Below are 25,068 nucleotides of genomic sequence, written 5' to 3' on the forward strand. Positions count from 1 at the left end.
GGGGTAGGTGAAAACAGGGCAGCCACCTTTGCTCTGGCAAATTACAATTAAATCTGTCTGTGCTTGGCTACTCAGAACTGCAATACATGACCTTTCACATATCCTTTCACACATATGCATTCGGATAAGACCCCTAACTTGGGGTGGGGGTGGGAGGGGGGGAGCAGGACAAATTGTATCCTGTATTGACATACCCTCCATCATTTCTCTGATAAAAACAGGGAAACGGGTAAAACAGGGATGTCCTAGTCTATTAATACCGTAATAATAATAATAATAATAATAATAATAATAATAATAATAATATCAGTGTTTTTTTCTGAGGGGATGCACATACACCTAAACATTTTGTGAATCTTTGTAATTTTGTCCGTTTACTGTATTTATTTCCCCCGATTTGAACTATAAAATGGTGATTATCTTGAGTCAAAATGAGAGCACAGTACCCCTAAACAAATTTTTTATAGAAAAAAACACTTGTTGTTGTTGTTGTTGTTGTTGTTTTACTATTTAGGCCCCACCCATCTGATTGGGCTGCCCCAGCCACTCTGGGCGGCTTCCAACGTATATTAAAACATAATGAAACATTAAACATTATTGAAAAATTCCCTATAGCATTTTACACTGAAATATGGTTCTGTGTTATAAAGGATGACGGGCCACCCTAGGGAGAAATCACCCACCCCGTTCAAGTCCCCAGGAACACCTGTTCTTATAATTTAACCCAGCAAATATTGCACCCATGTATTTTTAAGACCCTGGCTACACCCCTCTGTCTGGGGAGGAATTGCCATTGCGTGAAAATTACCAAGAGCCCACAATTGCAATCTTTGGAAATGCCATCGCGTGGGAAACTTCGCGAACCCACAATCACAGCTTGTTTGCAACGGCTGCATTCCTCTTGCTGGCCGGCAGGTCTTGTGCAATATATATAAAACTGCAACATCTTCCCAACTTTGAGAACTATTTTGCTTCCGAATGGGGCTGTTTGCTGCTTTAGGCTCTGCCAGCCCGCGACCAATTTGTGCGGGAAGCGTCCAAGTGGCCCGTTCCAGCGCCCGGCCTTCCAATTTCATCTCCTCTTCCCTGCAGCCCCTGTGCCGCTCCTTGCCGGGGCCGTGGGCCTGCTCTGTAATTAAAAGCGACCGCCTTTGCATGGCTGAGACGCTGCTGGCTGCACGGCGGTAATTAACTCTGCTAACGATGCGTGTGCTGGCTCAAGAGCATCCTTTGTAACAATACAGCTGGGGGGGGCACAGATTATTTAAATTGAGGGGAGGGACAGAGGAGGGGCCACGAGACAACTGCAAAATCTTATAGCGGGGGGCCAGAGAGGAGGGCATGGAGAGCTCCTTGCTTCGTAAAGCAGCTTTTGCCATTTACGAGCCCAATTGCCCCGGTTCCGCTCCTTTTCCTTCCAAATGACTCTGTCCGTTTATGGAGATTGGCCCAATGCGGCCCGCAAAATGTCTCCCATCTGGCCCCTGGGACTTTGCCCAAGCCACGCCCCCGTTGAGTGGTTCTGCCCAGTCGGGAATGTTTCCTTGAGCCAGGATGATACCTCTGGCTTGCTTGGACCGAGGTGTTGTGTGTGTGTGTGTGTGTGTGTTGTGTGTGTGTTTCTAGGAACTTGTAACTCTTGTGGGATTGAGGGTTTTGGGTTCTGCACTAGAACTCTCCAAACTCTCTCCCTTCCTCGCACATTTGTGATTGTGTTGGAGGCTTGGATCCTGCACCGTCCTATTGTAGACTGAGATCCTGGGATAAAACGCAGAGCCAATCGCCTGGATCGTGGTTGTATTTATAGAACCGAAGCATTTGATGCCGACAGATGGTTTTTCCAGGCACTGTCGTGTTAGCAGTTTCTCACTCAATAACACAGGTCTATCCTTTTTGCACTGTTTGTTGTTGTTGTTGTTGTGTGTGTTTTCTTCTCTCTCCCCTCCCTTTCTGGTTCTTGTTTCCCCTCCCAAAAAATAAAATTCAGCCGCAGAAGTCTCCAGAACACATGGCAATGCAAACAGTTTCTCTTCCCCGATGGGAAACGCGGGGATTGTTTTCCCCACGTTGTAATCCCATCTATTTCTCCCAGGAGCTCGAGATGATGCATAATATTGCTTCTCCCCCCCCCCTCGCTGAATCCCCACAACGACCCTGTGAGGTAGGTTTAGGCTGAGAGGCAGCGACGGCCCAGGATCACTCCCAGTGAGCTCCGTGGCTGAGGCGGGATTAGAACTCGGGTCCTCCTTGGACACACAGATCCTCACCAGCAACCCCGTGAGGTAGGTTTAGGCTGGGAGAGGCGGAGACTGGCCCACTTCATGGCCGGGTGGGGATTCGAACTCTGGTCTCCCAGGTCCTGGTCCGACACTCTAACCATTATACCACACTAGCAAAATAAATTGCACTACACCAATCTGGGTCAGAAGGAAGAGGCAGAGGCAGTTGCCAGGGGCGATGAGGAGACCCTCATGTGGGGCGGCGGAGGGGGGCGCTCCGGTGCTATTTACTTGCAGCGCACGTCCCGCCCCACCCCCACCCCCGGACCAGCCAGATCCCCGACCCCACAAGCTTGTGAATTTTCACATTTTGTCCTTCAAACCTCACACCCCACTCAGGCGTCGTTGCTGGGGTGTGTTTTGTCGCCCCGTGGAAAGCTAGACGGGCGTCTCTTCCAGAACCATCTTGCTTTCCATCTGTTCCATTGCGATTACCTCTCCATCTCCCCCTCCCCTCCTTTTCTCTCTTCTTTTTCGCAGCGAGGGACAAGTTTTAATTAATGGAAGGCTTGGCGGAGGTAGCGAGAGGGAGGGGGCGAAATAATAAATTCCTCCCACAGGAAGTGATTGCTGTGTATCGTGGGGGGCTAGCGAGGGCCGCACTCGCCCACCCAGGGGCCGCAGGTGGAGGCAGTGAGGAATGCATGTGATTATTGCTCGTTCTCACATGTTGTGTGTGTGCTGCACATATAGTGTCTTCCTTTTCTCTGCCGAGGAAGGGGGAAGGTCATAATCAAATTATTGATCTGATGATCAGGAAGGGGGCAGTTCGTATCAATAACTATACAACCTTTAGAGGACATCTCAAGGCAGCCATGTATAGGGTAGCTTTTTAATGTCTTATTATGTTTTTGTGTATGTTGGAAGCCGGCCAGAGGAGTTGGGGCAACCCAGTCAGGTGGGTGGGTTATCATCATCATCATTGAATTGGACACCCCAATTTTCATCAGTGAAATGTTGGAGGGCATGCAATTCCCAGTGGTTAAACAGCCACCCCCTCTTCCTAGGAAACACAAGTTTACAAATACAGTGGTACCTTGGTTTGCGACCGCAATCCGTTCCACGGAGCTGGTTGCTCCCCAAATCAGTTGCTCGCTGAAGGCATGCTTTGCGTGTGCACGAAGTGCCAATAGAACACTTCTGCGCATGCACTCGCTGTTCAGATCACTTCTGCGCATCCGAGCGCCGCGGAACCCGGATGTAAATACTTCCGGGTCTGCAGTGGTCGGAAACCGAAGCGGTCGCAAACGGAGGCGGTCGCAAACCGAGGTTTGACTGTAATAAATTATTATTCTTTATTACAAATTGATCATCATCATCTTGATCAGGGCTATAATTTCTATCCCATTGGGGACCTTAGATTGGCCCAATTCCAGGGGAACGTCTGACCCAGATCGGGGGCCCAAATCAGTTAGGGGTTGGGGGCTAACGTTTAATTAGGGATTTAAACCCAAATTTAATATACAGTCGGGAGTGGGCGCTGGGTGGGGAGAGAAGGAGGTACCGTCTCCCCGGAAGGTGCTTGCAAAGCAGCTTCCTTCAACCCGCAGGATTTAATCCTCCACTCTGCAGCTGGTGGGTGCAGGATTCGGTCCTGCTGGGGTCTGCTTCTCCAGTGACTTCTCTGCTGCTCCAGGGAGACTCAAGTTTGTCTCCACCTGGCTCAGGCAATTCAAATCCCCCAACCCGATTCACTTCAGGATTCTGGCGTCAGCCAAGGCCAGGCCGCATCCTGAATCCCATTCGTTTTGCTGCTTCCGCCAGCCCAAATTAGTGAGGTCTTGATGAGCCAGAAGAGAGAGAAAATGCCTGCATGCCAAATCTGGCCACCGCGGTGGAGGCGTCCGTCGCACCTGTTCTGTATAATAATATAATTGATCTGGTGTGGCATGAAATGCCAACGCTTAGTCACCTTGAAAAGAGGGGTGCGAATGCCGCCCACAAGCTGATAGTTAGAGCCACAGTGCAAGTGTTTCACCCCTGTGCTAATTGAAGAATTAGAAGAGAGAGAGAAAGAGAAGAAGGTTTGCTGGTGATGCCTGCTTGCGTCAGCTTAACGGTTCTGATACAGCGGTACCTTGGTTCTCAAACACCTTGGTACTCAAACAACTTGGAGCCCAAACATTGCAAACCCGGGAGTAAGTGTTCCAGTTTGAGAACTTTTTTTGGAAGCCAAACGTGCTCCGTTTTGAGTGTTACGCTTCCGATTTGAGTGCCACACTTCCGTTTTGAGTGTTACGCTGAGGTCCGTCTGTTTTATTTTGCGTTTTTCTGTTTGTTTTTGCTGCTCTTTTATTTTGTTTTTGTGACTGTGTGTGACCCAGTTCAGCTACTGATGGATTGATTGTGGGACCGCAATACATTGTTTATTGCTTTCATTTTACGGATCAACGGTCTCGTTCGATAGTAAAATTCATGTTAAATTGCTGTTTTAGGGATTGTTTTTAAAAGCCTGGAACGGATCAATCCGTTTTGCATTACTTTCTACGGGAAAGCGCGCCTTGGTTTTGGAACGCTTTGGTTTTGGAACGGACTTCCTGAACGGATTAAGTTTCGGAACAAAAGGTACCACTGTATTTGGAAGTGAAAAGGAAGTGTGGCCTTGCGAGGGTCCCGGGGGCCGCATTCTGCTACCTGGGGGGCCGGATTTGGCCTGCCGACCAGAAGTGCACCCTTCTGTATTTGTGCTCTTCTAGAATCCTCCTCCCCTATACGATATAAATACATAATATAGAATTATTATTAAACCAACTCTATCTCTGGTGTCTCGCTTCTTGGATTCTAATTATACACCAGCTGGAAAGTTTAGTTTAACAAGTGTAAACATAATCCGACATCACAGTCTTCTCACCTTGTCCGCGTCTTGGGAGAAAATATATATATATATTGTGTGTGTAATTCCCCCCCCCTAAAAAAAAAAAACCCTTCTGCAACAACCCATAGACAACCCCAGCGAGCCAGCCAGCGCCTCATCGAAGGATTAAGGAGACTTCAAGGAAGGAGATCTTGGTGGAAATTAATTTTCAGGCTCCCTGAGAAAAGGATGCGTGTAGTTTGCAAGGGGGGAGGGAGGGAGGGGGGAGCTGGAAGCCAAAATAAGGTTGGCTGCCTGTTCTGTTCATTGGCAAACTCATTTCAGATGGTTGATTGCTAGTGTATACGGGGGGGGGGGGGTGGAGAGGGAGGGGGGGGCTGTTTGCCCAAGTTCCTGGCATCCTGGAGCGAGGGAATATGGGAGGGAGAGAAAGAGTCGCTTCCTCCAAAACACACACGTCAAAATGCATCCGTAAAAGCCATCTGAAAAAGAAATGCACTTCTAAAAAGTGGGGGGGAACAAATTCGCCTCCAAACTATTTCTCTGTAAAAGCCAGCCTTTTCCCCCTTCCGACATGAGGACTAGGAACTAGAATAAAAGGACTAGAATAAAACGGCTAAGGGTTTCTCGATTTTGTGCAAAATGCATGTCCGAAAACAGTTTCAGATCACACCAATTTTGTTCACACCTCCCGTCAAGGAAATAAGACTTTAAGAAGACATCCGAAGGCAGCCCTGTTCAAGGAAGTTTTTAATGTCTGATATTTTATTGTGTTCTTAATATTCTGTTGAGAGCCGCCAGTACTGCTATCATTTTCCATTTCTTCTTCCTCTTCGTCATTTTTCTCATGGACTTCTGGGGGGAAAAAATCCGGCTTTTCCCCAGGCCTTCCCATCTCTACTTGAGGACAGCCGAGGCAAAGCGTAAGGCAATTTTTTTGCATGCCAGGCCCAGAAGGAACCAACATCCAGTTACTGAATAGTATGTTGCACAAAGGTTCAAATTCTGTTTGAAAGGAAAAGGAGTGTGTGTGTTTTAAATTGAATTTGTTATTATATACAGTATTATAAACCGCATGATGGTAAGAGAGCTTCTAAACAGTTTACAGAAATATACAACAGAACATTAAAATGATTGATAAAACACGGTTAAAAGCAAGGTATTTAAGAGTATTCAAAAGATGATTAAAGTCGACAGTGGTTAAAAGTGGTTAAATCACGTGCAGCTTCTACGTGTTCAGATGGGCTGGCCCTAACAAAAATGTTTTGAGCTGTTTCCGGAAAGAGTACAGTGAGAGGACCTGCCTGGTGTCAGTTGGTACAGAGCTCCAAAGTCATTTTTTCCAGGAAAAATTGGAGGGGAAAGGTGTATGGAATATTCAAACTATATCAAACTATTCCCCCCCCCCCATTTTTCTGGGAAAAACAGCTTCGGGGGGAAAACGGGGGGGGGGACTAGTCCTCCCCCCAAATTTCTCCAGTTTTTTTTCCAGGCCTTCCAATCTCTAGGTGGGGTATAAATAATAAATAATAATCAATTATTGCTATTGTTCATAAAAGCAACTTGTTTTCTCCTGCCATGAGGACTATGAACTTGACATTTTTTAAAAAATTAAAAGCCAAGTGTTTCTCCGTTTTGTGCGAAACTCCTGTTGGTTCACCTCTTCGTTCCAAAGGCGACCCTGTGAATTTTCCTCCCCACACACGCTCTCCATCTCTTCTCCCTCTCCCTGGCTAGGGGATTCTGTCTCCATAAATATCACACGGCTGTTTTCATTGCCATGCATGGCTAAAACGTGCACCACCCACGGGCTATTTATAAAGGTTGGCGCTTTGCCCCTCGATCTGGGCGGGCTGCCCCATTGCCAGGGCATTGGAAATCCACTTCGGGTTCCTTCTCCTCTCGTTCCATTTGTGGATCTTATTCCATGTCAACCTTCCGAGGTATGCAAATTCCCCAAGGGCTCCCCCAAGGGCATCTAGTCCAACCCCTCACCGGTGTAGGAAATCCACCAATCAGGCAGCCACCAGCCTTTTGCTTACAAGCGTCTAGGGCTCTAGGCCATGGGTGGGCAACTTAAGGCCTGGAGGCCGGATCCAGCCCAATCGCCTTCTAAAACCGGCCTGCGGACGGTTTGGGAATCAGCATGTTTTTACATGAGTAGAATGTGTCCTTTTACTTAAAATGCATCTCTGGGTTATTTGTGGGGCATAGGAATTCATTCAACCCCCCCCCCAAAAATAGTCGTCGTCCCCCAGGTCTGAGGGACAGTGGACCGGCCTCCTGCTGAAAAAGTTTGCTGACGCCTCCTCTAGGCGGTCTGCTGAGCAGCACAGACCACCAGGAGGGCCTTCCTAATGTTAGAAACAGGACTTCTGCCGAGTCGAACTGTTGGTCCATTGGCTCAGTGTTCCCTGCACTGACTGGCAGCAGCTATCGGGGTTCAGACAGAGGACGCCCCCTGCCCTTCCTGGTGACGCTGGGGGTTGAATCTGGGGCCTGTTCCATGGAACACAGATGCTCTACTACTGAGCTATGGCAGTTCCTGCTCTTTGGAACTCCCTGCCGGTTGATATCAAGCCTTCACTGTACAGACATACCTTGGGTTGCGTAGCTGCGGGTTGCGTATTTTCAACTTAAGAACATGGCGGACCCGGAAGTGTTTACTTCTGGGGTTCGCTGTGCGCGCATGCGCAGGAGCATTCTGTACGCTTTGCACGTGCGCAGAAGCGTTCTATTGGTGCTTCGCGCACGCTCAAAAGCACCGCTCTGGATGCGTACTTTTCAGGGTGCGAACGGCACGCCGGAACGGATCAGGTAAATATCCAGAAGTACCACTGTATTGGGAACTGGAGTAAAGTCATATAAAATGGCTTCTGGTTATTTCTCTGATTTGTGGGGGTACAGTGTTGACTTAGAGGCCAGCACTCAGTAGAATGATTATAGTGAAATCTGTGGGGGGGTCACATACAAACAGCAGAAGGAGAAAGTGTCTGAAGTGGGTGTGGCCAGATTGGGAAGTGGGCGGAGCTAACTCCTTTTCTCTCTCTGTCTAATTGTCACCCACTTGAAACTGGACTGTGGATCAAACATGCCTGAAGGGCGCCCGCCTCTAGTCATAGAATTACTGGAAGGGACCCAGGGGTCATCTAGTCCAACCCCCCGCAAGACATTATCTAATGGGTGTAAACTCAAGTTGACTTAACCACGTTCTCGCCCTCTGTTTTCCACTTCACACCGTGTCTAACATTTTAGGATTGGCTTCCATACGATGTGGCAGTAGCCACAATGCTCAGGCTTGGTTAGGATTCAAAATGGAGATAGACTGCTTTTGAGTTAGGAGGCTCCATTTCCAAGAGGTAGTTTTCACTGCAACTAGGCTGCCTGTCAGCATGCTTTTCACTATGTTTTTATTATGTTTTTATCATTGATGCTTCGCAATATGTTTCTAATGTTGTACACCGCCTTGAGATCTTTTGATAAAGAGCAATATATAATTTATTTTTTTATTATTATTAGTCAGTATTTATTACAGTTTCAACTTTTTACTCTTATTATGACCCCCCCCTTTTATATTTTTTTAAAGGGCTATTCTAGGCGCCGTTTCGACAATACCTCCCCGTATTGCAGAGAAGCAGGATTGAATCTTGTTGTCCCATCCTGCCGTTAAGGCACGCATCCCGTTTTCTCTCTGTGCAACTCTCTCCCCGCAGTAATTGGAGGAACATCTGGGCCTCTGGCGCATGCAGACACACAGAGAGACTGCTGTGCTCCCCAAGGATGCAAAACTGCGCCAGGTAGACGTCGAGGAAGGAGACAGACAGTTCCCAGAAGAGGCTCCTCTCACGTCACCAAACTGCTGGTGGCCGATCCTTCTGTGACTTTGGGGATCCAGAGAGACAGGGGCATGTGGGGAGGGAGGGGGTGCTGGTTAAGCGGTGCTGGAAAGTAGAAAGAATCAGAGAGAGAGAGAGAGAGAGAGAAGCCGTAGGAGACAACTCTTGTTAAAATTCTGAACTACCGTATTTTCCCCTGGATTTTTGGGGACTCAGATTTAAGAAAATCCTAAATACACTATCCGTGTATAAGACGCCCCCTAATTTTTGACATTTTTAGTGGAAAACCCATTTTTAGTGGCACCAGGAGTTCTATGTAGTGTCTGATCCTGTGAATTGCCGCCTCTGCTGTAATAAATCCTAGATAATTTTGAGCGGCTTGCTCAGCTGGTATCGAACCCAGTGAACTGAATATTTAGCTGATGCCTTTCCTTCGTTTCATTATAGGTTTGTCCAGAAAGTGAAATCCCCACCTGGGAGATGTGATTTGATTTTTATAGTCATCGCTGCTGGTTTTATTGCGGATTTTACACAATTCCGTTACTTTGATTTGTTGATTTCCACTTCGATCTTTTTTTTAAAAAAAATAATTATCTTATGGTCTGCAAACCTCTGGGAGAGGCGCAGGCTATCGAGCAGCCTGTAATTGCTATAATAATCATTGCTTCATAAAAGCTAACTAATTATTAAGCACTTGGAGAGGAAAGCAATAAGAGTTTAAATGCTAGAAGTGCCTGTTATTACTCCGTGCTAGGAGCTGTACAGAAACAGCGCTCCATAAATACGATAAATGTGCTGATTTGTTATTATAGAGCTAGGAGCTGCAAGTAATGGGAGCTTCATAAATACTATAAATGCTAATTATTTAGAGCAAGGCCTGTACAGTATGTAATAAGAGCTCCATCCATGCCACAGTTGCTAATTATTTAGTACTGAGAGCAGCGGAGAATAAGATGTTTGTTTTCTCTGCCGATGGCCTGTGGATTGTAGTCTTTACAAAAAAGATGAGCGATAACTTGGGAGAGGAATTATACTCTGAAAAACTGATGGTTGTGTTGTAGTTGTTGTTGTAGTTGTTGTTTAGTCGTTTAGTCGTGTCTGACTCTTCGTGACCCCATGGACCAGAGCACACTGCCTCCCGCATTTTGGTCAAACTCATGCTAGTAGCTTCGAGAACACTTTCCAACCATCTCATTCTCTGTCATCCCCTTCTCCTTGTGCCCTCCATCTTTCCCAACATCAGGGTCTTTTCCAAGGATTCTTCTCTTCTCATGAGGTGGCCAAAGTCTTGGAGCCTCAGCTTCAGGATCTGTCCTTCCAGTGAGCACTCAGGGCTGATTTCCTTCAGAATGGAGAGGTTAGATCTTCTTGCAGTCCATGGGACTCTCAAGAGCAGGCATCCCCAAACTTCGGCCCTCCAGGTGTTTTGGGCTACAATTCCCATCTTCCCCGACCACTGGTCCTGTTAGCTAGGGATCATGGGAGTTGTAGGCCAAAACATCTGGAGGGCCGCAGTTTGGGGATGCCTGCTCAAGAGTCTCCTCCAGCACCATAATTCAAAAGCATCCATTCTTTGGCGATCAGCCTTCTTTATGGTCCAACTCTCACTTCCATACATCACTACAGTACTGGGAAAACCATAGCTTTAACTATATGGACCTTTGTCGGCAAGGTGATGTCTCTGCTTTTTAAGATGCTGTCTAGGTTTGTCATTGCTTTTCTCCCAAGAAGCAGGCGTCTTTTAATTTCGTTACTGCTGTCACCATCTGCAGTGATCATGGAACCCAAGAATTTTTTTTGACATTAAACCCAAGTTGTTGTTTTTAATGTTTAATGTTTTATTATGTTTTATATATGTTGGAGGGTATTTAGTAATAATAATCCTCCAATAATCCTCCAACATATTATTATTATTATTATTATTATTATTATTATCATCATCATCATTACTACTACTACCACTACTACTACTAAATACCCTCCAACATATATAAAAACATAATGAAACATTAAACATTAAAAAACTCCCCTATATAGGGCTGCCTTCAGATGTCTTCTAAAGGTTGTACAGTTCCTTATCTCCTTGGTTCGTGGGTCACATAACTCCATACCCTCTAATATTTATCTGCTGAAAATAGGAATGTCCCAAGGAAAATGGGGACATTCCAGGATCAAATCAGAAACCGGGACGGCTCTTGTGACACCTGGACTCACAGATCTGTGCCGGTTGCCAGTTTGCTACCAGGCCAAATTCAAAGCGTTGCTATTAGTTTATAACGCCCTCAACAACCTGGGACCAGTTTACCTGTGAAATTTCCTTACCAAGCTAGTATGCACTTGACGGCTTCAGTCGGTGGAACAGGCACTGTTAAGGGGGCCAAATAATACCTGTTCCACACACGTTTGTAAGAAATTGATATTTTAATGTGGCGGCACCTAGACTTTGGAACTCCTTGCCTGTTGACGTCAGCCAGACGCCTTTGCTGTGCTCTTTTCGGCACCTGCTTAAAATGTTTTTGTTCAGAAAAGCCCCTGCCTAGACATGGAGAATGATGTGTTTTAATGACGTGTGTCGATATGTGTTTTAGTATACAGTCCAGTATACCTGAAGGAGCGTCTCCACCTCCATCGTTCTGCCCGGACACTGAGGTCCAGTGCCGAGGGCCTTCTGGCGCTTCCCTCTCTGCGAGAAGCCAAGTTACAGGGAACCAGGCAGAGGGCCTTCACGGTGGTGGCACCCGCCCTGTGGAACGCCCTCCCAGCAGATGTCAAAGAGAAAAACAACTACCAGACTTTTAGAGGACATCTGAAGGCAGCCCTGTTTAGGGAAGCTTTTAATGTTTAATAAATTATTGTATTTTAATATTTCTGCTGGAAGCCGCTCAGAGTGGCTGGGGAAACCCAGCCAGATGGGTGGGGTACAAATAATTTATTATTATTATTATTATTATTATTATTATTATTATTATTATTGAGATTCCTTCATTACAAGGGGCTGGATTAGATTACTTTTCGGGGTCCCTTCCAAATCAAATGATTCCATGAATCTCTTTTCAGTTCATTGCTGATTTGAATGTTTTAAAAAGTTGCTTCTACGGATAGTTTCATTGTTTAATTCTCTTTGTAAACCGCTTTGAGGTCTGTTAATTTTTTTACAACCAAGCGGTGTTTGCATTTTATGAAATAAATAAACACCAATAGGGAATACTAATTTATACCTGTTGCTTATGTGTTGGTGGTGCTGATTCGTAATTGCCTTGTTTGTTTAAGGAAATGACTATTTATATACATATAATGCATTTTAAAAAAATAATGGAAGGAACTTAAAAGAGTGAGACCCCCCCGAGCCTTAATTGATCCTTGCCGGATTCCAGCCTGCCCCACACAATCTGACCTCCAGGGCTCTGGGATGATGTCCCCGTTTCCCCAAAAGTTTTTTTGGGGGGTGGGGTGGGGGAAACATGTTTCCATCCGATCTGTGGAAGGGGATTTCCATTGCAACCCGATCCGGGACACCAGCTGTCCTTCGCTGATTTGTGGCCGTGCATTTAGAAATAGACAAATTGTACACACTGTTAATTCACTAAATGAATCGGGGGGGGGGGGGGACGCCTTAGATATTTATAGCGTTTGGTTCTGTGAGCGTTGAGGCTCTCTTAGCAAAACACCTTTCTTTTCAGGGTCAGCATGAAAGTTTTAGGGGGCTCGATTGCTGCCGCAGTTGCCCCCCCCCCGGAATCTGTGGGTTCACCCTCCCTGCCCCCCAAAAGCTGTTTCAGTTTTTCAGCTCTGCTCCAGCTAGCACCTGAAGTGTGTCAGTTGCATCTGAGCATGCACAGAGTTCATTTACCTAGCCCTTCCCACAGCTTGACTGCAATTGGAGAGGAATGGGGCCGATATACAGTGGTACCTTGGTACTCAAACAACTTGGAACCCAAACACTGCAAACCCGGAAGTAAGTGTTCCGGTTTGCGAGCTTTTTTCGGAAGCCAAACATGCTCTGTTTTGAGTGTTACACTTCCGTTTTGAGTGTTGCACTGAGGTCTGCCTGTTTTGGGGGTTTTGCGGCTCATTTTGTTTGTTTGTTTTTATGGATGTGTGGAACCCAGTTCAGCTACTGATTGATTGATTGATTGATTGTGTGACTGCAGTACATTGTTTATTGCTTTCATTTTATGGATCAACGGTCTCATTAGTAAAATTCATGTTAAGTTGCTGTTTTAGGGGTTGTTTTTAAAAGTCTGGAACGGATTAATCCATTTTGCATTACTTTCTATGGGAAAGCGCGCCTTGGTTTTGGAACGCTTTAGTTTTGGAACGGACTTCTGGAACAGATTAAGTTTGAGAACCAAGGTACCACTGTATCAATGTCTGAGGTTATTTTATGCAATCGTTCCCATCTAATTTCTGATATTTGGGCTGTTCTTCCTCCTATTAGCAATCATACATCACTTTGGGAAAGTTTTTTTTAAAAAAAATCCTCAAGAAAATATATCAACAAATCTCTCCTAATATGCACGTCTGCCTGAATTTTTGCCTGATATACACACTTATGTAAGGTTCTGTTATGTTCAAAGCAATATCATCCCAGTTGTGGCCTATTCCAATAATCCTGGGAACTGTAGTTTTCTAAGGGTCTCTGCTAAGAGTTGTTAGCAACTTTTTTTTAGTTTTAAAAAATGCACCAAAACTTTAGAAAAAAGAATTTGGTCCGGGGCCCATTTGGGCTGAAGACCCCCCCCCCCTGCAGCTGTTTTTTAAAATGCAAATAGGAGTCATTCCTCCAAAATAGGGAAAGAATAGCTTTTTTAAAAAAGAAAAACAGATTTTAAAGCTACAAAAGAAGGAGGGAGAATCTCTGTTGAATTTGGTGTGGGAACCATTCGTGAAATTTGGGGTGGGAGGTTGGAATGGTTTCTATTTTTAAGTATAGATAACTCTTTCCTCCAAAATAAATGGGAAGGGGAAAAATATTTTTTTTAAATGAAAACAGATTTTGGAACTATCCCTGAAAAAGGGGGAGAGAACCTGCGCTGGATGTGTGGGTGTGAAGCATTCAGACCCCAACCCTGCTCTTTCCTGCTGTCTTCCAGGGCCTGCTGAAGGGAAGCATGTTTCGCTCCTAGGACCCGCCTCCCTCGCTTCTCCTCTCCTCCCGGGAAAGTTCTGAGAATGATCCTTCCCTTCCTCCAGCCTGCCCTTTTATTCTTCCTGGCGTCTGCGACTTCCTTCCCCAAGGATTTGACTCCGCTCAGCACTGTCGGCAGGGCAGGTGAGTGTGCAGCCCGGTTTCAAGCTGTTTGCACAATGAAACCAGGGCAGGCAGGTATTCAACAGGTGTTGCTTCCCCCATCCTCCCTTGACTGGAAACAATCGGCTCTGTTTGAAGGTGCGTCTCCTAAGCAAGGAAGCACTCTTTCCTCAAGCGGACAGGTATTCAACAGGTGTTGCTTTCCCCATCTCCCTTGACTGGAAAGAATGGAGGGCAGGGGGAAGAACTGGCCCCGAAGATGCTTTTTCTGTAGAAGGACGCATTTTTTTCTAATAAGGCATTGTCTCCTCCTCCCCACCCACCAGGAACATCCCAGTATCCTGTTTTCCGTGGCCTCACAGGGGACAATGACACTGCCCAGCTAGGCCTGGATTTCCAGAGTATGCTGAGACTCAACCAAACCCTTTTCATTGCTGCGCGGTAAGTGACGGGGCAGGGAAGGTGGTGCTGGCGGCCATTTTGTTTGCGTTTCCTACATTTGGGGTCCCGGGTTCTGGTCTGAGCTGGGATCTGGCCCTTCGATGCTGAGAACCAGCCATGGACCAGCAGAAGGCGTAATAAAGTCAGGATACAGAGATTCCAAGGTGGAGGACCTACCGCGTTATTTATCTATTTCTCTTTTCTCTCTCCCCACCACCCTGCCGGCCATCAGAGACCACGTCTATGCCTTCGATCTCCGACGGACCAAGGATGACTTCTCTCCAAAGAGGGTGAGGTTTTTTTTTAACCCAATGGCTTAAGGCCTGGTTGTGCTACCTAAAACCTGCCATCGTTGCTATGAGGAACCTAGAACACCTTCACAGTGGGATCTTTTGTGTGTTGCCTAGTACTGCTCTTTCACTGAGAAGAGCATACTACCTAAAAAGAATTCTGCTAAATGTCTGCAATGTTTAAAACCAGTCCCTTGCTTATTCTAGATCATGAATCACCTAGAACAGTGTTTCCCAACCAGTGTGCCTCCAGATGTTTTGGGACTACAACTCCCATCATTCCTGACCACTGGTCTTGCTAGCTAGGGATGATGGGAGTTGTAGTCCCAAAACATCTGGAGGCACACTGGTTGGGAAACACTGACCTAGAACACTATTTCACCACCCTCTAACCATTGCCCTGTTCTGGTTTCTCTTTCCTCCACCTTACCCCCTCAGCACCTCACATGGAAGACACAAGACATGGAAAATTGTGCGATGAGAGGAAAGCTCCGGGTAAGAACTGCGAGGATCTCGGTTCTAGGATCTGTATTGGTTTCTGCATCCTGATTATCCTCGGGACTGGCAGTGGCATTTGCCTGTGTGAGGTGGGGTAGCTCAGTTGGTAGAGCATGAGACTCTTGATCTCCAGCCGTGGGTTCGAGCCCCACATGGAGCGAAAGAAATCTGCATTGAAGAGGGTTGGAGTACTAGATGACCCTTGTGGCCCCTTCCCACTCTATGGTTCTATTATTCTATTATTTTATTTACTTATTTATTAAATATACCCACAGGTCTCAGGGCAGTTACAACATAAAATCACAATGTAAAAATAAAAATTATTCTAAGTGTTCCCCCAACTCTGGGGTAAGTCCTTGACCTTTTTCACTCTGCCCCGATTCCAGAATGAATGTTACAACTACATCAAAGTATTGGTTCAAAAGAACGAAGAAACCCTCTTGGCGTGTGGGACAAACGCTTTCAACCCCATGTGCCGGACCTACAAGGTAGGAAGCTTGTTTGGGACCAGTTGATGGATCGGTCGGGAACTGTAACCCCATGGGCCAAATGCAGCCACCTGTCTCTGCTCCACAGAACTCTCCCTCGTCACGCCCCCTGTCCCCAAGCCACGCCCCTCCACTGGCCTTGAGTCACACCCTCCCAGAGTGTTTTTTGACCAGCTGGATAATATCTGATAATGCCTCTTGCTTTTCTGGATGGAGAAGGGGATGTGAGAGTGTGACAAAAGTACGGTAGCCTCTCTTTATTTTATTGTTTTGTTTTTAAATTAAATTAAATCCAATTATTTTTGTTTTGTTTTTCATTTTAATTATTTTATTTTATTTTGCCTTCATTGGCTTATTAATTGCCTTCTTAACAAACCACCTCAAGGCAACTGACGCATAAGATTACTAAAAGCGGCAACGACTAATAGGTTTAAGACAATATTGAAACCCTACCTGCCGTACAAAAGTGAGCTTTGCCTTTCTGAATTTTGCGCTGGTGAAATTTGCAAACGCATTTGAAATGACAGCCAAATTTGCACGTGCGAAATTTGCATGTGTTGCTCCGCCCCCTTTGCTTCTGGCCCCACCTACCCCTGGCATGCGGCCCTCAGCAGTCATTGCGGCTCTTGAGCCGAGGAAGATTCCCCACCCGCAAAGGGAGACACCTTCCTGTTGCAAATCGAGCGGGGACTTGGCAGCGACGCGAGGCATTCTGGGACCTTGTGGCACCGTGGAACCGAGCGTGGGGGGGATCTTTCTTGGGTTTGGGGCTCATGGCGTTGGCCTTTGACTAAACTCACCCCAATTTCCGCGGCACCCAGATCAGCAACTTGGAGCAGGAAGGCGAGGAGCTGAACGGACAGGCGCGGTGTCCCTTTGACGCAAAGCAGAACAACGTGGCGCTTTTCGCAGGTCCGTCTTTGAAAATTGTATGGTGTGTTTCAGGGTGTGTGTTTTTGTGTGTGTGTACCTGGACCATTGCTCGACTCCAACAATGCGCCTCCAGTTTAGAGCCAGTGTGGTGACGTGGTGAGAGTGTATGACAAGGATGCAGGAGAGACCAGGGTTCAAATCTCATGAAGCTTAATGTGGTGACCTACATCGCAAGGTTGTTGTGAGGGTGAAAAGAACAGAGGAATAACCACGTACGCCACTCTGAGCTCCTTGGAGAAAAAGGTGGCATGGGATATTTAAGAGTTCATCCTTGGGATCCTAGCCTTACCTGGAAGATGCTGAGTGAGTTATGATTGTTCCCCTAAATCAGGTGGGGAACCTCCAGCCCCCCGGCTAAATTTGACCCACCGGACTTCCATATCCGGCTGGTGAGGGGGCTTGGGGAAGCATTGTGCAAAGATCTCTGCAAATTTCTATAGAAGGCGAAAGATGCTCCATGTGAATACAAGCTTAATAATAATAATAATAATAATAATAATAATAATAATAATAATAATAATAATAATTTATTATTTATACCCAGCCACTCTGGGCGGCTTCCAAGGGAAGTATTAAATTACAATGGTCTGTTAAACATTAAATGCTTCCCTAAACAGGGCTGCCTTCAGATGTCTTCTAAAAGTCTGGTAGATGTTTTTCTCTTTGACATCTGATGGGAGGCCATTCCACAGGGCAGGCGCCACTACCGAGAAGGCCCTCTGCCTGGTTCCCTGTAACCTCACTTCTCGCAGTGAGGGAACCGCCAGAAGGCCCTTGGTGCTGGACCTCAGTGTCTGGGCAGAATAATTGGGGTGGAGACGCTCCTTCATGTATACTGGGCCGAGGCCATTTAGGGCTTTCAAGGTCAGCACCAATACTACGAATTGTTCTCAGAAACATACTGGGAGCCAATGTAGGTTTTTCTGCAGAGGGGGAAATTTTTCCATTTTTAGCGACCGCTTTTGTGCTTTGACAGGTGTCAATCACCTGGCATCGTTCCGAAGGCAGATGACAGATGGGGCGGTGGTCCCACTTACCTGTCAAAGTTGGTCTGTGGTGGTGGGTGGCGGAGATAAAATACCTGGCCCAGCAGGCCAAAAAGATTCCCTAAAAGCAAGATTCTAGTCCTCACTAGAATAAAAGGCTCCTCCCCACCCCGAAAAAGAACATTACATCGACATGGCGTTCATGCAGCACAAGGTGGCAAATGGTTTTGGCACGATTGAATGCAACCTCATGGGAATTTCTGGGGTGTCTCCCCCCCCTTTCCTCTCCTTCACAGAAGGGAATCTCTATTCTGCCACCGTGGCAGACTTCCAAGCCAGCGACACTGTCATCTACCGAAGTCTGGGCGAGAGGAGTCCAGTGTTGAGGACTGTCAAATATGACTCCAAGTGGCTGCGAGGTAAGAGTGGGGGGGGCAGCGGGAACTGTTGACGGTGGAGTGTGACCAACAGATGCAATTAGAGAGCCCTCTTTTTTCGCCCATGTTCCGGAGACCGTGAAAGGGGGAGCGAGAACAGCTCGATTCGGTTCGCAAACGGAAAGGGAACCGACCGAGTTTACGCTTTCCGAAGCAATCTGCAAATGGGAAGGCAAAAATTTGAATTTTGCAGTGCGGTTCTCTGGCGGAAATGCCTCTGCGAGGGGAACATGCGCCCCAAGCGCATATGCGGGGACATGGTGTAGTGGAGGGGGAAATGAATGAAGTCTCCCGTCTCCTGAGGGAAGAATGGGGGTAACTACTCAGTTTCTGCTCCCTTCCCTTGCTCAACGAAATAGGGTTGGGCGGGATGGCCTGGCGTTGCTGAGAAATCGCCAAGCGCCCACGTTTTAAAAAGCAACTTCTACCCTTCCAGAACCACATTTCCTGCATGCTCTCGAGTACGGGAATTACGTCTATTTCTTCTTCCGGGAGATCTCCATGGAATACACCACGCTGGGACGGGTGAGCATCCAAGATGGCGGCAAGCGCGCATGAGATTTCTGGGGTTTTGAGTGGTGCTCGTTCGACAGGGCCACATGCGTGGGCCCCGCCCTCGGCTGGCTTTTAACTGCCATGGCTTCTTCTCTCTGGGGGAATTTGCTGTAAGACTATTTTGGTGGTCAGAGTGTCAAACCTGGGAGAGAGACCCGGGTTCATATCCCCACTCAGACATGACACTCCCTGGCTGACCTTGGGGCAGGGCGATCTTGCAGGGAGGTTGTGGGGATGAAATGGGGAGGCAGAGAGCTATGTACATCACCTTGAACTCCTTGAAGGGAAAAGGGTGGGATATAAAAGCAATAAATCAATAAAAGTATGTAAATCAATTTATAAAAATCCCCTGCATGGCAGGGGGTTGGACTAGATGACCCTTTGTGTCCCTTCCAACTCTATAATTCTGTGGATTCTTCTTATCCTGACCATGAGGTCTGGAACCTTAGCTTCATTTTTAAGAGATTTGGTTCTGAGAAATAGCCTGTTCCTGTAACTGGGAGCATTGGCGTGCTAGCTTATTAAATGTATAAACCATTAAATTTAAGGGGGAGGGGGTCTTTATTACAAGGTGGATCATGACAATATAAAAACAAAGCAAATTTATGATGGCGCTATTTAATTGTGATATGATAGCACAAGGAACTAAGGAAGCCTAATGAGGAGCAGTAGCCATGGATAACATTATTAAATATCCAAAGGTAGCATTGTTTAGCTATTCCAGCAGAGATGCATTTTGTCCCCCTGGGGAAACAACCCGCCCTGATCTCTCTCCCCTCCACCTCCGGTTCCAGGTTATCTTCTCCCGGGTGGGCAGAGTGTGCAAGAACGACATGGGTGGCTCCCCCCGAGTGCTGGAGAAATACTGGACCTCCTTCCTCAAAGCTCGCCTCAACTGCTCCGTCCCTGGGGATTCCTTTTTCTACTTCGACGTCCTTCAGGCTGTCACAGACGTGACCCAGGTGAACGGGCGGGCGGCCATCTTCGCGGTCTTTGCCACCCAGTCCAACAGGTAACCGCTGCTGCAGAGCCTCACCTCCCCCCAAACTTTGGAGAATCTGAGCTGCTCGCTTTGGTGAAACTTGTCTGGGTCCTTAAAATGGGCTTTGCCCAGCCTGAGCGCTTGACTCGAAGGGATCTTCTCCCTTTTGGCAATTAAAGGGAATTAAAGGGCCTGAGCTGTAAGCTTGCGCTGAGCTCAGGCGGTTAAAATGGGCCTTGCAGAACCTGAATGAGTCTTGCGCCTTTTCCAGGAGCCTTAAAATAAGCCTCTCAGAACCTCATCTGATCATTGTTTTTACAAGGCTTCTTTGCTATTAGCCACCGTTTGGTGGAAAGGAAGGATACAAATGTGACAGGTGGTCAGGAAGTTTTGCTGAGCCGCTAGCTTGTACGAATCCCGTCTTTCTGGAAAGGCCTTGCAAGACCTGAGCTGCAGGTTTGCATCCTGCCGGCTGTAACACACGACAAGATTAGGCTGCTTTGCTTCGGAGAGATATAAGAAGCTGGCTTAGACGGAGATGCACCTTTGGTTCATCTAGCTCAGGCATCCCCAAACTGCGGCCCTCCAGATGTTTTGGCCTACAACTCCCATGATCCCTAGCTAACAGGACCAGTGGTCAGGGAAGATGGGAACTGTAGTCCAAAACATCTGGAGGGCCGAAGTTTGGGGATGCCTGATCTAGCTCAATATTGTCCACACTGACTGGCAGCAGCTCCCCAGGGGATATTCCCAAGTCTCTCCTGGAGATTGAATTTGTGACTGTCTGCATGGCTGCTCTGCTACCGAGCTATAGCTCTTTCTCCTAAAGACGGCGCATGGTTTATGCATGCAACGACAGCAGCTAGGATCCTTTCTTTATGGAAAGAAGCAGAAATTCCCACCAAAAAAGAATGGATCATTAAAGTAATGAGCAATGCAGAATTGGCAAAGTTGACAGCCAAAATAAGAAAACCTAATCAAGATTGTTTTGGGGAAGAATGGAAAGCTTTTTTTGAATATTTAAAGAAATATTACAGCATGATGAATTCACAAGCAGGATTCGAACTATGAGCTACAGAAGGAGTTAGAGATTATTGTATTGTGCTTATGATAGAGAGAAGACAGGGTGAAGCAAGGGGGAGAAAGAAAAAAAATACCATGGAAAACGGGGGTGGGAAGTCGACAAAACAAAAGAAAACATTATTATGTGCATATGTGAAATTTTTGAAATTTAATAAAATATAAATGGCAAAAAGATTGTCGTAAGTTGCTAGTCCTCATTGGTGGCCCTGTTCTTGCTCTCCCCTGCATCTAGCATCACGGGCTCAGCTGTCTGTGCCTTCTACATGGATGAAGTAGAGAGGGTCTTCAACGGCAAGTTCAAGGAGCAGAGGAACGTGGACGCGGCGTGGACCCCCATCCCAGAGGAGAAAGTACCGAAGCCCAGGTAGGAAAGTCCCCTGCCCGCACACCCCTGGAACTGACAGGTCAGGGGCAGAGAAGCTTTTTTTTCCTTGTCGGGGTGGCATTTCCACAGGGGGTAATCTCTGTCAGGCCACATGCCAGCTGTGAGCAGGGTAAGAGCCAAAGGAGGGTGGCCTCTCCCCCTTTTCACTTCTTCTTTCTGCCTTTCCTTCTTTCCAAGAAGCCCTGCTTTCATCTTTAAAAATAACAGATCAGGTTTCTAGCCCCTAACATCTAGCTCCTGGCCGTGTCGTTTGGGGGGGAAAGAGGCTTGAATGCCTGCTGAAATTTGAGAAGCGTAAAGCAGGGTGCAAATAAGGTTTTCTAGGGGCTGGGGGTGCCCTTGTAGAAATCAACTGCACGAGCGAGTTGTGGGACTCGCTCCTGCAGGAGGCAGGCAGTGAGGGCAGCCAACTTGGACACGGCTTGAAAAGAGGATTGGACAAATTCAGGGAGGAGGAGAGGGCTACCGACAGCTACTAGCCTCCCTGGCTATGGTCTGACTCCACAGTCAGAGGTAGCAATTGCTTCTAAATAATACCAGTGGCTGGAAACCGCAGGAGGGGAGAGCGCTCTTGTGTTCGAATCCTGATTGCAGATCCCCCCCCCCTTACAAAGGCATCTGCTTGGCGACTGTGAGAACAGGATACTGGCCTCAAAGGGGCCTGATCCAGCAAGCTCTCCTGACGTCCTCAGCTGTTCAGAGTTGCAGAAGAAGCAGTAGCAATTCTTCACATCATTCAGGCAGAGCGTGCAGCGTTTTGGTCACCTGGACGCAGCAGACCTTAATTTTAAGGGGGCAAAGTAGTGCAGATTGTCATGCAATGCAGAGGTAGCTGATACACGTGGCCATTTTTTTTAAAAAAAGGATTCAAATTGAATTTGAGGAGCAGATGGCAGCTGTTTTTGAAACTGCATCCTCAGCCGTCGCTAACCTCCTCTCCCACTCTTTTAAATAATTGTAAGCAGTGCTGTGTGCTGTTCACTTTCTGGTTTACAGAGCTTCATTACTAGGAGACTCTCTCCCTCCCTCTCTCTCTCTCTCTCTCTATATATATATATATATACTCCCCCAAAGATCAGGGTTTTTTTGTTAGTTTTTTTTTAAGCTGCATGGTTCAAGTACAGTAAATAAATGTTTGGAAGGCAGAGAGTTTAAAGAAATCAGCCATGCCCAGAGCTGAAAATGCACCATCAACCTGTCTCTCAAAATTTCAAATAATTGTTGACACTCTCACACACATAAACGTGCACACAGGCCTGCACACACATTGCAATTTATTTATTTTTTAAAAAAGCAAGTTTCTAGTCCTCAGTTTCCAAACATGTAGGCAGAGTGTGTAGAAATCTGCCGTGTGCAGAAGCAGGAGTGGGGCTTGGAGGTTGGGTATGTGTGTGGTTCTTCTGTTGATTTGGTTTTTTCCTACCACGCCCACCCTGTCCTGGCTCCTAATCCCCCAATGCCTTCCAGACCGGGCTGCTGTGCTGGTATCGGAAAAGCGTCGAGCTTCAAAACCTCCAACAGCTTCCCGGACGAGATGCTTGGGTTCATCAAGTCCTTCCCTCTCCTTGATGAAGCTGTGCCCTCGGTCACGGAGCAGCCCTGGTTTACGAAGACCACCAGCAGGTAACTTTTTGCCAGTCGTGGATAGAGCCAAGTTTGGGAGCTCATGTGCAGGTCTGCTGAATTTCCCCCTCTGCTCCTGGGATACTTTTGAATTCCTTTCTCTTGAGTTAGCTCTGTTTCCACTGAGGTTGGCTTTCCTCTCGACGATAGTAGCCATTTCAAGGGAAGCTTTGCAAGACCTGAGCTTTCCTTTTCTTGGAAGAGAACCCACGCAGAACCTGAGCTGTTAGCTGAAGGGAAGAGGTTCACCTGAAAATAAGCCTTGCAGAACCTGAGCTGCTAGCTAGGGAAAAATCTCCCCTTGTGAACAAGCTCCTTTAAAATAAGCCTTGCAGAACCTGAGCTGCTAGCTAGGGGGTAAAGTCTCATGCGAAACCTCCTTTTAAACGAAGCATCGTACAACCTGAACTGCTAGCTTTTGAAAGCCTTGTCCCTTTTGCAAGTTCTTTAAAACAAGCCTTGCAAAACCTTGCAAAATCTACAAAGTGTGGCCTTTTCTCCCGGCTCCTTCCATTTTTCCTCTCCTCCCTGCCATTCCCCTCCCAGGTACAAGCTGACCCGTCTGGCCGTGGACACAATGGCTGGCCCCTTTCAAAATCACACAGTCCTCTTCCTGGGCTCAGAAGATGGCACAGTCCTGAAGGTCCTCTCCACCACCACCGAGAATTCCACGGTCGAGACTTTGCTGCTGGAGGAGATGTCTGTCTACAACCCGTCGCTGTGAGTCCTGACCCTCTGTTTCCATGCACAGTCTTTTATTTGGATCCTTTAATTCGGAGATACCTCTAGTTACGAACTTAATTCGTTCTGGAGGTCCGTTCTTAACCTGAAACTGTTCTTAACTAGAGGCGTGCTTTCGCTAATGGGGCCTCTTGCTGCCGCGGCGCCGCTGGCACACGACTTCCGTTCTCATCCTGGGGCAAAGTTCTCGACTCGAGGCAGGGCCGTCTTAAGCCTATCCAGCGCTGTGGTTCAAAGATCCCTCCGGCGCGCGCCCCCCCCACGCCATTCCCCAGAGTTGCTGACCTTTTCCACTGCTGCAGGAAGTTTTGCAGGGCTGGAGGAGGCAGGCAGCAGCTGGAGGGGAAGAGGTGAAGGCTTCGGCTGCAGCATCCAGCCTCTGCCTCTTCCCTGGCTCCCATGCCTCAGTGGCCACAGCAGGAGGAGGCTCGGGGCACGGCACTGCTTCAGCGTGGCAGGCGTGGCCCGGCGCCCTGGCACCTTGCACCACCCAGCCTTGCCTTAGGGCTGGCCCTGACTTGAGGTACCACTGTATATGGGACTGAACCCGAGGCCTTCTGCTTGCAGGATTGGAGCTCAGCCATTGCTTCCTTCCAGAGTGTTGACAGTTGGGATGGGGGAGAATTTGGTTTGGTCTGCATTCTAATGCAAAATTTGATGCATATTTGAAGGCAAAATGCAAATCTTAACGCAAAATCTAATGCAAATCTCAGTGTGAAGTGCCGATCTTAATGTGAATTTTAATGCCCATTTCAATAGAGAAATGCAAAACTTAATGTGGAATTGAATGCACATTTGAATGCAAGACGTAATGTGGAACTGAATGCACATTTCAGTGCAAAACTTAATGTGGAATTGAATGCACATTTGAATGCAAAATGTAATGTGGAATTGAATGCACATTTCAGTGCGAAACATAATGTGGATTGAATGCACATTTCTATTTGCTTGGTATATTAATGTGCATTTGCCTAATTCACAGCAATATGTGAACTGTGGCACAGCTATCCTTTGAAATCCACGCTTCTCCGAATTTTGCAATAGTTTCGCCATCTTTTGGGTGGGGAGAAGTGTACAAAACTGCTCAGCTTGGGGAAGAGGATGCATTAAAATGCATTGGTCAGTGGAAATAACAAAGAAAAACCACACATTACATGGGGGGGGGCGGAACTGATTGCAAAAAAAAAGTGTCTGTTGCACCATGCACTAACTAAATCACTGATGTTTTTGTGAGGACTTTCGGAAGAAAAAATTGTGGCAAACTGAACTTAAAAACTAGGAAACCATGAGAAATGTGAGAGCGACTGAAAGGGGACAGCATCCGTCCACCTCCAAGTGTTCTTATCCTACTACATCAGGTCCAGCAGGTTTTTGTCGTGCTTCTCAGAAGCCAGCCGGACCTGTTCGACCAAGACATCTGGGGAGGGGGAAATAATAACCTGCAC

General features: G+C 47.1%; 1 protein-coding gene across 2 annotated transcripts in view; it reads left to right on the forward strand.

Annotated features, from left to right (window-relative positions):
• The window catches only part of SEMA6C (semaphorin 6C), a 107,781-nt gene that overhangs the window by 46,672 nt on the left and 36,041 nt on the right, over positions 1-25,068 (forward strand). For both annotated transcript variants that reach the window (XM_060269548.1, XM_060269549.1), the window contains exons 2-13: positions 14,024-14,202; positions 14,508-14,622; positions 14,855-14,912; positions 15,351-15,407; positions 15,797-15,898; positions 16,720-16,810; positions 18,114-18,236; positions 18,691-18,779; positions 19,604-19,821; positions 21,107-21,238; positions 22,727-22,882; positions 23,429-23,602. In XM_060269548.1, coding sequence (XP_060125531.1) covers positions 14,103-14,202; positions 14,508-14,622; positions 14,855-14,912; positions 15,351-15,407; positions 15,797-15,898; positions 16,720-16,810; positions 18,114-18,236; positions 18,691-18,779; positions 19,604-19,821; positions 21,107-21,238; positions 22,727-22,882; positions 23,429-23,602 — 1,415 coding nt within the window. In that variant the 5' untranslated portion in view covers positions 14,024-14,102. The remainder of the gene's footprint in view (positions 1-14,023; positions 14,203-14,507; positions 14,623-14,854; positions 14,913-15,350; positions 15,408-15,796; positions 15,899-16,719; positions 16,811-18,113; positions 18,237-18,690; positions 18,780-19,603; positions 19,822-21,106; positions 21,239-22,726; positions 22,883-23,428; positions 23,603-25,068) is intronic.

Source organism: Zootoca vivipara, chromosome 17, assembly GCF_963506605.1.
Source record: "Zootoca vivipara chromosome 17, rZooViv1.1, whole genome shotgun sequence".
Classification (NCBI taxonomy): domain Eukaryota; kingdom Metazoa; phylum Chordata; class Lepidosauria; order Squamata; family Lacertidae; genus Zootoca; species Zootoca vivipara.